The 13,843-nt window shown below is 41.6% G+C and overlaps 1 protein-coding gene across 4 annotated transcripts in view; it reads left to right on the top strand.

Moving 5' to 3' along the window:
• LOC119646613 (potassium voltage-gated channel protein Shaw-like) overlaps positions 1-13,532 on the top strand; it is a 637,421-nt gene extending 623,889 nt beyond the window's left edge. For 3 of the 4 annotated variants that reach the window (XM_038047116.1, XM_038047117.1, XM_038047115.1), the window contains 2 exons: positions 11,534-11,638; positions 11,846-13,532. In XM_038047116.1, the coding sequence (XP_037903044.1) occupies positions 11,534-11,638; positions 11,846-12,168 (428 nt within the window). In that variant the 3' untranslated portion in view covers positions 12,169-13,532. The remainder of the gene's footprint in view (positions 1-11,533; positions 11,639-11,845) is intronic. The other variant, XM_038047118.1, reaches the window with a different exon arrangement.
• Positions 13,533-13,843: the final 311 nt, after the last annotated feature.

Below are 13,843 nucleotides of genomic sequence, written 5' to 3'. Positions count from 1 at the left end.
TTTTTTTTTCATTTGCAATAAATGTAAAAATGTAATTCTCGCCTAGTAAAGTCAAAATTATAATCAGGCCAGCGCACCCCTGCGACACGTCGCAGACAAATCTTGATCAGGACTTGGAGTTTTAGAAAGACAATATAAGTCACAAGTTGCTTCTGCTTTCTGCAGACAACTTTTTATTTTCGAATATATGCATATATATTTCGGGAGCTACTTATCCACTCAGTGATCCCGAAATATGCACAGATTTATAAATATCGGAGACAAAATGTAACCCTGGTGGACTTTGATCATAAAATTCGATACAGCGAGTGTCATTCTGATAATAGGAATGCCGTTCAGGCTTAGAGCGCTCCAAACACAGCCGATGAAGCGGAGTTCTGAACGGAACAGAGCTCCAAATTGATCCGCAAAGTATTAATGTAGTCAGTTCAAGAAAATTCGGAGTGAAAAACTGCTTGCAGCAATCATTAAAGGATGATCCCCTTTAAGAGCAATGTCTGCGTTTTTTTGTTGCGCACACTCATAAGATAACTTCTACTTCTTTAAAATGGTCAGTCTAATTACTCGTCCCATATCGATCACTTGAAATGCAGCTCTGTTACCAAACACTGGAGGGGCGGAAGCTGCAGAAATCCGCAAATCCCCTGCCGTTATCGTTACGGTCGCCAAGATAATGTTTTTCATCACATGTCCGATCAAGATTTGGTTGAAGTCCAGCTTGGAATTCAAATTACCCACCACGATCATTACGTCGTCTTTGGGCAGCCTCTTATAAACTTGCTTGCAGAAAGCCAGCTTCTCCTCTGAACCTTTGAAATGGTCATCTCGCATTCAGCATCTTGAAACCGTAGCTGTGAGCATGAATCTGACAGTGGATTCGCGCTTATCTCCAGGACCACACATTCTGCACTGACCGTTTTCCACCCGCTCTTTCATTATGAGCCTTTTGTAACCGTATTTGGCGACCATAACTTACATAAGTCCTTCTGTTATCCCAGCAAAAAGCTTCTCAATACACAACCATCTGCTCGATAAATTCAGGTTGATGGATCCTTGAAATGAAATCAGCCTTGGTTTACAAACCATCACATCCGATTAAATCGTCTGCTTCTTGCTGGAAAAATAAACACATGATTAGTTGAGTCGTGCCACAATATCAACCATGCCTCTGCCTCCGATACCGCGAGGCAGTTTCATTCTTGTGAGAGTTACAATTTCGGTACCAGTTACATCCGTCGCAGGATTCGGGCAGCAGAGCATATTTCATACCACCGATTCGAGCATGGTTTCCTTATTTCAAATGATTAAAACTTTCCTTCTAAGGTTTTGTATAAAACAAAAACGGATTAAAATCGATTTACTGTCTGTCTGTCACACGCACCTTGTTGTGAATTGCAAAGTGCGCGAGTGAGGAGTATGCACTTAAAGTGGGACAGGACTTATTTTCGGAAACTACCTTACCTAAAAATCCGAAAAAAATCACGTTGATGCGTTTAGATGAAATCTAGGCCTCAAAATATGTCCCATTCCGATATCTGCTCAAATAAACTTACTAATAGTATATTACCAACTTTTAGAAATTTATTGAAAAAACCCCTATAAATTCATCCTAGGACTCCCAACCAGTGCAGAGGACAGTATTTTGTATATACGCGGTAAATTTCATGAAAATCTGGCTATTAGTGTCAAAGTTATAGCAGTTCAAACTTATAAATTTCGTGAGAATGAACAGCATCCTAAGCCATAAAAACAAGATGCTGACGTCATAATTAACGAAAATAATTGACATTCGAGTGAAATATTGAGCTTCAATTCAAGAAGACTATAATTCTCCCAAGCCCTTTTTTGTGTAAAACAAAACCTTATTTGTGTCCGGATAGCTCAGTGGTTAGAGCACTAGGCTGTCATGCGGAAGGTCGCGGTTCAAATCTCACTGGTAGCAGTGGAATTTGCATCGTGATTTGACGTCGGATACCAGTCGACTCAGCTGTGAATGAGTACCTGAGTCAAGTCAGGGTAATAATCTCGGGCGAGCGCAATGCTGACCACATTGCCTCCTAGTGTACCGTTACGGTCTTGAATGAAGTGCTCTAACACACTTCAAGGCCCTGATCCAATATGGATTGTTGCGCCAACGATTATTATTATTATTAAAACCTTATTAAAATCGATTTAATGTCTGCCTGTCTGTCACACACACTTTTCTCCAAAACGGCTAAATCGATCCGAACAAAATTTGGTGGACAGATGGGAACTATGAAATCCCACACATACAGCGTGGCATACATTTAAGTGGAGTTTAAAGGGGGGCTCCCCATACATGCAAAGGGGGGATTGAACATTTTTTTTCACCGGATATAGTCGTGTAGGGTAAAATGAAAGGATTAGTACTTTCCGAAACTGACATTAGTTTTGGCGTGAATTGCAAAGTGCGTGAGTAAGGAGTCAAAATGTACGCACTTAAAGCGAGACACGACTCATTTTCGGAAGCTACCCAACCAAAAAATCCGAAAAAAGTCAGGGTGGTGCGCTTAGATGAAATCTAGGCCGCTAGGCTGCTCAAATAAACTTACTAATAGTATATTACTAACTTTTAGAAACTTACTAAAAAACCCCCCTTAAATTCATCCTAGGACTTCCGAATTTTCTAAACCTCGCCAAAGTTAAAGTAGTTCACACTTCGCGCGAATTAACTGCTTCTAAAGCCACGCAAAAAAGATGCTGACGTCATAAATAATGGGAATAATTGACATTCGCATGAAATATTAAAATTCCATTCAAGAAGAATCTAATTCTCCCCAGGCTTTTTTTATATTTGATGTAGGTTACATTCTTGGCATTTGCTAATAATATTAAACTGAGAGTGTGGAGCCTATGAGGTTGACTATTATCAATGCAGGGGTTTCCATCAAATGATTTATTTAAATCGCGTTCTAAAAAATAGAGGGCAATAGAATATTTAATCATTTGACACGGAGCTGTCTGGCACTCGTCGCTCCGCACATCTTTTTCTTTTTCTTCAGCCTTTGTCCCGTTCACAAGCGGAGTCGGCTCGTCGTGATCGGTTTCGCCATTTTATTTTATCAAATGCCTGATCAGGATGTAATCGCGAGGGCTTTAAATCCCCATCCAGCGTATCAAGCTACCGTTGTTTCGACCGGCTTTTTGGTTGCTTACCATTGACTTCGATGTTCAGACCAATATTGGTGTGTGAATTCTCGTTAGCGTGAATTACGTGACCATATCATCAAAAACGCCTCCCTGGTAGTTTTTTCACGATCGGTGCAAACCCATATCCATCGCGGATATACTCATTTCAGATGTGATCAAAACGTGTCACGCCACAAGTGCAATGAAACATCTTCGTTTCCATTACCGCAAGATGCGAGAGCGGCAGACGGACGACATTGCAGTAAATTTTAGATTTGAGACGTGCGCTGATACGCCGATCACATAAAACAGCAGTTCATCCAGGTTGCGTTAATGCGTGAAGTAATTTCATTACACAGTTCTCCATTGGTTGATAGCATTGACTCGAGATATTTAAATCGCTTAGTTCTGGGAAGGTTACTGCTATTGTCAGAACTGAGTGATTTAAATATCTCGAGTCAATGCTATCAGCCAATGGAGAACTGCGCTATGCTTCTCACATAGGAAAACACAAAACATTTTATACCTGAAGCGTGAAGCTTCCAGTTTCCTGACTTGTTTCTATTTGCTAGGGCTGTTTATTGATCTTGCAAATACCGATATTTCGGAAACCACTTGTTCCCTTCAACAGTGCAACAAAGTTTCCTGGTTTCTTTGCAAAATTCCTGTGTATTTGTAGAAGTCTGTTTGGACGTGGGCGTCACCAATATTCGGCATGGGGCTCGTGATGGCCTTGGTGAACGGTTTGAATTCGACACTTTTCTAAATTTTATTCGAATATCACAGCTAAACATGTCTACTATTAATAACATACTCCTGAGGTAGTCCATACCGGTGAGCAACAGCATATAACTTGACGCCATCTAAGTGTATCAAGTGTGTCAGTGTGTACTTAACAAGTAGGCCTTATTTTATTGCAAAACCAGTGCCATACAAAACCAAAAGGCATTTAATGAATGGGGGGTTGTTTGAGTTGCTCTTTGAAACCTTTTCCTTCAATTCCTCGTAGAATGTTGTTTGCCTTAGGGAGGTCATTCCGTGTGTCGGGTCCGAGGAATTGGATTTTTTTTTCATCAATTGTATCTAGATGTAGTGAATTTATGGGCAAAGTCATTTTTTGATATTCGAAGTCATTCGGAAATTACAGTGTTAAACAGGTAATATGTCACATGCCAGATTTATGTCGATAGCTGTAATAAAGCGCGTATTTATCGGTCCGAATGACGTTCGAATGACTTCGCTAAAATCATAAGAATTGATGCCAAGGGTGTACATTTGTCTTTTTCAAGAAACCTATGGCTTATGGGCTAAGTATAGCAGATTAATGGTCGCTTAAGATTTTATGGCTAAAAATCGCATTCTACTTTTTAAATACGTTTTTCTCGAAACTGCATATTGAAAATCTGCTGCGATCATAGCCCAAAATTTATCCAACGAAGTTCTTTGAAATTTTCACGTTTTATTCAGAACATATTTCTACGGTCTGCAAACTAGGATAATTGCGATTTATTCGGTAGTTTTTTTTTATTCATTAAAGTTCTGAAAAAACACCAAAATTCACCAAAATTCAATTCGGCGCCAAAAATTTAGCTTTTAATATTTTGTAATAATCCTAGTTTGCGGACTGAAGTTATGTCCGCACGTTAAAATGCCGTTTACGTTTTTCCACAGCGCCCTCTAGCGTGGAAGTAGGAAAACACTTTTTTTGGAGATGGGTGTATAAATTACTCTGTATTTCAATAATGAACTATGCTATCGGGATGAAAAATTATCACGCATGTCCTAAATTAACAAATATATGGTAAAAAATTCATATTTATATCTTTATCCAGTTCACGAAATCTTTCTAAAAAAAGCGAAAAAAAACGGCCTTCACACGGGATGACCCCTTAAGATGCGCATTGACCCTTCCACTAATAATGGATGTTAGGATCTTGTAGAGTGTTGCCAAGCAAGTAATCGGCCTTGTGTTCACGATATTCTGCACCGTGTTCTTTTTAGAACTGAGTTATGTAATCCCCGCTGTGAGGAAAAGTGGAAATTCATCTGGCGGTTCAATCATCTGATTTATGCTTTTTGTCAACTTACCGTATATATTAGTCAACTTTTTATATCAGGAATTCTCCACCCAATTCAAACCTCGGCGTCTCTAATTCTTCGAGCTGTTTTCACTCATTGGAGCTCTTCTTCGGTAATTTACCCAAAATTCACACCCAACATTGTGGCGGGTGCCTTCATCGGTAATAGAATCAGCATACTCACCATGGAGGGCTTACCTCAAAGTCTCCCCAATATTCTTTTGCTTCACTGACAAATGCATTGCCTGCTCGTTCTTTCGGATTTGTTCGTTGATCTGGAAAACCCCGCTGCTTCCTCACGTAGGTTGCATTCTGAACACGTCGGGATACGAGAGAAAGTTTCTTCTTTTGTCCCGAATTTTAACGACGGCTGGTTCACTGTCCATGCTACAGTTCTGACAAACCCTCCCTACTTTGTACTTCACTCGTCTGCTGACGTTCCCAGTGCTGGTTTGAGTCAGCCTAGCAATGTCCCGCCGCAATGAGTCATTCACACATCTGCGCCACAAGGCACATGTTGCTGTACTTGCACTAGCGACATATCATCACACAGTGGAGTTGCAATTGCATTCTTCATTTGAGATAGAATTTTCAAAGTTGCTGGAGGGGTATAGCCGGAATACCTTGTCTAGGCAAAGGGCATCCATTTCCGAGAATTCTACACACGCTCTTTGGAATTCATCCTAAAACTCAGCGAAGACTTTATCCGGACAAGAGAGAAGTGCTTCCCAGTCAAGTATGGTATTTTGAATGCCGTGGTGCATCATCATCATCAACGGCGCAGCAACTGGTTTTGGCCGAGGTCTACCAATTCCATAACCCTAAAAGCTGTCTGGCGTCCTGACCTACGCCATCGATCCATCTTAGGCAGGATCTGCCTCGTCTTCTTTTTCTACCATAGATATTGCCCTAATAGAGTTTCCGGGCTGGATCATTCTCATCCACAGGAATTAAGGGACCCGCCCACCGTAACCTCTTCAGCCGGATTTTATCCATAATTGGACGGTCATGGTATCGCTCATAGACTTCGTCATTATGTAGGCTGCAGAATCGTCCATCCTCAGTTGATGAACCACTTGGTGTAACTGGTCGCCTCCATATTTAACCAATTCGGCTGTAATTCCATCGGCTCCTGGCGACTTATGGTTTTTAAGCCGACGAATTGCACGGACTGTTTCTCCTATACTTGGTGGTGGCAGTATTTGTCCGTCGTCTTCAGTTGACGGGACCTTCAACTCGCCGATGTTCTGGTTTTTCAGTAGCTCATCAAAGTACTCAACCCATCGCTTCAATATGCCCATTCTGTTGGAAATCAGATTTCCCTCTTTGTCTTGGCACGATGAGCATCGAGGTGTATAAGGCTTCATCCTGCTGTCTTGTTGGTAAAACTTGCGTGCCTGGTGCGGTTGCCCACTGTACTTTTCCCGTTCATAGACTTGTTGGTTCTCCCAGGCTTCCTTTTTCTGACTGTGAACTCGCTTCTTCGCTCGATGGAGTTCATGATAAGTCTCTGCACGTGCCCGCGTTCTTTGAGAATGCAACATTACTCGGCCATTAGAATTTTTCCGTTCCGTTGCTAGCTTACATTTATTGTCAAAGCAGTCGTTCCGATTTTTTTTTCGCCTGGGGCCAATATCTATCGTTCTTGAGACGTCGAACCGCCCGATGATTACCGGTTCCGAAGCCCTGCTGCAACTTATGGCCAGCAAATCAGAAGTTTTTTGTATTTATCTGTATTTCCATTTTGTTTTTCCTTTCTATATTGTTGTTTCATTTTATCGCTATTTAATTTCACTTTCGGGGTTATTTCTGTTTGAAGAGTTTCCATCCGATCGACGTGGAAATTAACCAGTAACTTGTTCCTTTGATTATCTAATAAAGTACACACGATTTTACTAATTAATAAAGAGAATTTTGTTTAATAATTTTTTTGAATTCGATGGCGATGGAAAAACTGTTGGAATATGGACAACAGTTGCACAATCTGTTCATCGACTTTAAAGCCGCCTATGATAGCGTAGCCAGGGTAAAACTGTATACGGCCATGAGAGAATTCGGTATCCCGACGAAATTAATAAGACTGACTAGGCTGACCCTGACCAATGTGCGAGGCCAAATAAAAGCAGCAGGATCACTCTCAAGACCATTCGACATCAACAACGGTCTACGACAAGGGGATGCGCTATCATGCGTCCTCTTTAACCTGGCCCTCGAGAAAGTGATCCGTGATGCTGAGGTGAATGCAAGAAGTACGATCCTCTTCAAGTCCACCCAACTACTGGCCTATGCTGACTATATCGACATCATGGGAAGAACGACCCGAGACGTACAAACTGCCTTCATCCAGATCGAGCAGGCGGCGCGAGATCTTGGGCTGCACATCAATGAAGGCAAGACAAAATATATGGTGGCAACGTCAGCACCGAAGACGAATCAATCAACAACATCAAACCGCACTGGTCAAACACAAACACGAAGAAGAATAAGGATAGGGGAATACAACTTTAGACCGTTGACAATTTCTCCTATCTAGGGTCGAAAATCACAACCGATAACAACTACGATGATGAAATCCGCGCACGGTTTTTGTCAGCCAACAGAGCCTATTTCAGCTTAGAAAGACTGTTCCGCTCGAAACGTCTCACCATAGGGTCAAAGCTCTTACTGTACAAGACTATGATCTTGCCAGTCCTCATGTATTCTTCGGAAACTTGGGTTCTTAGCAAGAAAAATTGCGAACTCTTGGCCGCGTTCGAGGGAAGAATCCTCCGAAGAATTTTTGGCCCCCTACATGAGGATGGACGATTCCGTAACCTACACAATGACGAAATCTATGAGCGATACCATGACCGTCTGGTTGTGGATAAAATCCGGCTCAATAGGTTACGTTGGGCGGGTCACTTAATCCGTATGGATGAAGATGATCCCACCCGGAAAGTCTATAAGGGCAATATCTATGGTAGGAAAAGAAGACGAGGCAGACCCTGCCTAAGATGGAGCGATGGCGTGGGCCAGGACGCCAGACAGCTTTTAGGGATATCGAATTGGTGGACCTCGGCGCAAAACCGGGATGTCTGGAGTTCCTTATTAAGGCAGGCCTAGACCGGATACCGGTTGTTGCGCCGTTGATGATGATGAATTTTTTTGAATTCAATTTTATTTCGTCAAAACTGCAAACTTTCTTCTAAACTCGGCCATTTTGGAAAAAAAAACCCTAAAATTATAATTTACTTCACTAATTATGCTTATGTAGTTCATGAAAAAACTGTTATTATGCTTGTTATTATGACTTCCACAAAATCTTGAAATTAATTTAAGTCATCTATTATAGTCATAAGCGCATACTGTGCATGCAAAAAGCAATGCATTTACCTCAGCACATTATGCAATTAATGATATACGAGTAATTTCTCACGTTGACTCGTAACGCGACTTGACTTGAACTGTTGACTAGGCTTTGCAAAAAGGTGAATATTTTTTGCATGCTTCCGTGTTTCATCTAATTAAGAACTAAATATATTTGGTCTTTCACCGAATGAAATTACATTAAGGTAACAATGTCAATAAACCTTTTTTTCCTTACTCCTGAAAGGTTGTTTATTCGATTGGTATATTACTTATGGACCATAATTTGAAAATGTGCTAACAGCAAAACCTTGAAAAAAACCCTTTTTGGGGGCTCCAAAAAGATATAACCCCTTAACAAAAGTGGCGTGAGGATGATTAGGCATTTTGAGAGCTCTAAAGGCTGCGCTTCATGCATTTCTGAAGCCATGGATCTGTGGCGCGGCAGGATTCGCGGCATTCGAAATTTATTTCGAATGTCGCGAATACCAGTGGACAGATGACGTCACCGGCGGTCCACTCAGTTCAGAGCTCGAGTGAAGAACAGAGTAGGTGATGAGAAACGTCAAAAAAAAATAATAAGAAGAGAAAGGGACTGCTGATGAAAAGTGCTCTTAAAAATTTGAAACACGTCATTTGTTTAATGTTCAATTGATAATAAAAGTTAGATTCTGAAAATAAACAATTAGGAGAAAATTATATCGATTTCTACCTGTGTATTGAACTTTGTAAAATAAAACTCCATTTATTTCGAATGTCGCGAATACCAGCGGACAGATGACGTCACCGGCGCTCCACTCAGTTCAGACCTCGAGTGAAGAAGCGACCAAAACATCATCCAAATATACGAAACAGAAATCGAGGTTTCGCAGGACTGAGTGAATGAACCTTTGATAAGTTTGCGCCGCATTGCACAATCCGAAAGTCATTCGGGTGAACTCGAAAAGTCCCAAGAGTGTACATATTGCCGTCTTTGGAATGTCTTTAGGAGCTACTGGGATTCGGTGGTAAGCCTTGGTTAAGTCCAAGGTCGAAAAGATGCGGCAATTCACGAGGTGATGCGCAAAGTCGTGGATGAGTGGAATTGGATATCGGTCAGGAACAGTCTGTGCATTTAGCCTTCTGTAGTCCCCACATGGGCGTCATTCGCCGTTTGGCTTAGGGACCATATGCAATGGGGAAGACCAACAGCTGTTTGAGGGCCTGCAGATACCCTGTTGAACGAGTTGTTCAAACTCTTTCCGTGCAATAGCCAGTTTCTGGGATGGTAGAGGACGCACCTTCGAGAAGATCGGGGAACCTGTAGTGATAATGTGGTGCTGCACATTGTGCTTCACTGTTTTGGAGAGACTACACTCGGTAGTAATCTGGCTGAACTTTTGGAGAAGTGCCCGAACACGACAGTCGGTAATGTCTTCTAAAAGAACGGAAAGATTATTGCCTGGGTGAGATACCATTTGTCCCAACGAATTAAGGTTGGTCGTGGAATCTATAAGGGACTTGTTTTGCAAGTCTACCAGCAATCCATAGTGACACAGGAAGTCTGCGCCTAGTATGGGGAAGCTGACATCCGCCAGGATGAAACGCCACGAAAACGTCCTACGCAAGCCAAGACTCACGTCCACTTGCCTATACCCGTATGTGTTTATGCGGGAGGAATTTGCTGCCGCCAGTTTGAGCGGTTGTGGAAATAGTTGATGTTGCCGAGGTACGGGAAGAACCGAAACCTCCGCACCAGTATCGATAAGGTAGTTGCGCCTGCTGAGAGGGTCGTAAATTGTTAGGCGACGTGGCGCTGCTTTCTGGGTGGCCGTCGCCAAGACCCCCCGCGGACCTAGTTTTTTGTGGCAGGCGTGAATTTGCAAGGGATTGTATACTTGGTGGCTTTATCGCCGAATTTGCGGTGGTACCGGCAAATTCCTCGATCCGTGGACTGTCCTGACAACCTGCTACCTGATCGCCCTTTTCGGGTGGCAGACCGCGAGTGAGCTCGTGATCTGGCGCCCGAACGCTGAGCGTCCAGCGTCGCCCGCATCTCAACCACACTGGCTGTTAAGACGGGTATTTCGCGCCTTAAGTCGCCCACTTCGTCCGATGGCTGTTGAACGGCCGCTATGGTTGGGTGTACGTGCACCTCGTGCACTTTGTCGGCCGCAGCTGCCTGTGCCTCCAAGGAACCTGAGACACACGCGAGGACCGCCTGGGTGCCTTCCGGGAGCCGACGCAGCCAAAGGGATCAACTCGTCGTCGATCTTACTCCCACCCAATTGCTTCAGATCTTCCCTTTTGATCGTGCCACTCGTGTACGGAGTTTTATGGCTCCACGCAGGTTGTCCAGCGATTACTTTTTCTTGCTTTAGATTTCAGCACGTGCACGTGAGCCAAGTGTTTAATTCACATTCTAGTTTCTGAAATGTTGAAAGGAAGGCAATTTTTCTCAATGATTTTGCATCACCTTCCAGAATGAAGTCGTCGTATCAATTTTAAACTATAGTGCTTAATTGAATTTTTAGCTACATAAAATGTTCTCACAATTTCTACATATAAGATAGCCATTAAACATTCAATATCTGAAGGACACAGCTTTTGGTTATCGACGTTCCCGACGGGGTAGAAATTCATAACTAGGAAAGAAGCAGCAAATACCAGTTAATTTGAAAAGCAATTTCCTCCATGATGTATGTGTTACATATGAAATTCAATCTCAATTCTCAAATCTCTAATAAGTAGAACGATTCAGGACAAATCTGTAGACAACCAATTACCATATAAGGGTAGATGTTGCTAAAGTGTTGAACCCATTAGCATTTGCCAAAATTAGTGTATCCTTCGATTTGCGGTTTCCTGTCGATATCCGAAAACGATTCTAAACACAAACTGACACGTAATTACATTATGGAGTGGTTTCCCACTCACCAACCAAAAAACCAACAAACGTCTAACCGCATCCTAAATTCCAGGTGAATTCCTAAGTGTTCCGCCTGTACACAGCCTTCAACCTCGAGCTGCCACGACTGGGAGCGATTTCCTGCTGCCTCTGCAACCCAAACTTCTTGCTCCGCTAGGTAAGTACAGTACCGCCAGCTATTTCACGGATATAAATTTTGTTTCGTTATTCATGAATAACCATAAAAACTTCTATCTCCACATGTCGCTTCCTCACCCATAATGTTTTGTGCATCTATCATCAACTAATCGGACCCACGAAACGGCATTATATCATTTTATCATCATCTTTCCGTGAAAAAAAAAACTATACCTTTAATAAACAGAACGTAAGGATCCACCACCCTTGTCTTCATCGACAGCACCATCAGCATCTGCGATGGGGTCGCACTCTATCCCTGGATTAACGGTAATGGCGACAACAACTGCAACACCAACGGCGGCTGTAAATTCCGAGGAATGCTGTACAGCAGCTGGTTGCGGGGCAACGGCGATGGGGACACCAAACAAGATGCTGGGAGCATCCCATGTGACGGCAACCACACAAACCATGTTAAAGAAGGACATGATTCCCTTATACCAGCCCAAAGTTACATTACAAAAGGATGAAGTATCTGATAATGCAGGAAATGAGACACCAGGCGATTAATCTAAATCTGAGCTAATCCAATACATTGTTCCTCGGTTTTGGCTGGGAACTTTGGGTGTTGTAAGTATGTGTCCACGGAGGATTCTTCATTTTGAAGACGTTTTACATGACGTAACCTTATTTGATGCTGGAGGGTAAACAATTTAGAATGCATAAGCATGAGTAACTCGTGCATTGCAAGTCAGTTATATTCGCATTTGAGTAAGTATTATTACAGCCATTTTTTAATCAGCAGAGGGTAGCCAAACAGGGTAGTCAGAGTACAAAGCAATTCTAAGTACGTGCAGGACTCTAACTTACAACACTCACTGTCGAACAAATATGGAATCATACATAATCTTTCTGCGAGAAATTATTGGTAATTTCTCGGAAGCCATGTAGTTAAGATGAAGAATTATAGATTATATTCTGTAACACAACTCCGGCACCGATCCAAATACACTAGTATGTCGATTAGTGCGTCCCTATCATCGCAGTCGCTACCCCCACGTTGGATGGAATCGGATATTCGCCATTGAATTCAGCGCAGAGAACAGTCATCTTAGGGATATCAATACTATCTTAAAGCCATTTGGGAGATATATGAAATTTTGTATTAGAAATTACGTCTTTGGACTTTTTTTATAACAAATTAGATGTAAACAATGCGTACGTATACACTTACCTTTCACCGTAGGCTACATATTCAAACGAGTTCGTACTTACTTAAATATATACTTACATACATGTGTATTTCGGCGTCCTCCATTACTAAATTGTGGTTTTGAGAGAATCTGCAGGAGAGATACCTAAAATCGTTGAAAGTTTTTGTTTTAGATCGTGTCGGACGGAGTAATTACGGATAATGGCGTCAACTTCAGAATCTAACTTATTCTGTCTATCGAAACTTAATGAGCAGAGTATTTAAACAAAAAACCTCAGATAGTATTTTAGTGAATTTCGGGAAACTTGTCAAGAACGTTTTAAACTACTTTAATAATATTTGCTGTTGTCGGAAGTTATCTGGTTGTTAAAAAAGGAGCCGCTCTTGTATTGGCTTTTCTAATTTTCCTGTCATTTATGTTCATTTATCAAACTAGTTGAGTATTTATAGAAAAATTTTTAACCTTGATGTATTGATTCTATTTTGTAAGTTCGGTACTTTAGTGAGGGAATAGCTCAGAAAGTCCCTGACCAATTTATATTTTTACTGACTTTGTTGTTGAATGAAGTGGAACACTCTATCAGAAAAAAAGTATTGCATATTAGGATGTGACAAGGAAATAAATATACCAAATTAACTATCCTGGAATATCGAAATTTTGAGAATAAAATGTATTTTAAATACTAGATATTTATTTCGGTAAATAAAAATGTGAATACAATTACAGTGTTTTCATTTCAAAAAGAAAAAAAAAAATTTAGAAAAATTGTTTTCAGATTAGATTTCAATGCAATTTTGAAGGAAATGAGAGCTGTACACAAGCTGCTCGGCGAGAACGAATGGGCTAAATATCAAATGACGGGCACTCTACATTTAAGACATTGGCACACAGTAAGCGATCTGTTGCAGCGATCAGAGATCGCGCGATTGTCGCGGCGCACACTGGGACGAATCGTTATTTTAGCATGACAAAATTATTTGCTCATTGTTTATGAGAGCGATTTTGGTAAAACATAGAATTCAAGGGTAACA

This window comes from Hermetia illucens, chromosome 1 (genome assembly GCF_905115235.1).
Source record: "Hermetia illucens chromosome 1, iHerIll2.2.curated.20191125, whole genome shotgun sequence".
Taxonomy (NCBI): domain Eukaryota; kingdom Metazoa; phylum Arthropoda; class Insecta; order Diptera; family Stratiomyidae; genus Hermetia; species Hermetia illucens.
The sequence above is the reverse complement of the archived record's forward strand: the minus strand, read 5'-3'. Positions and strand labels throughout refer to the sequence as shown.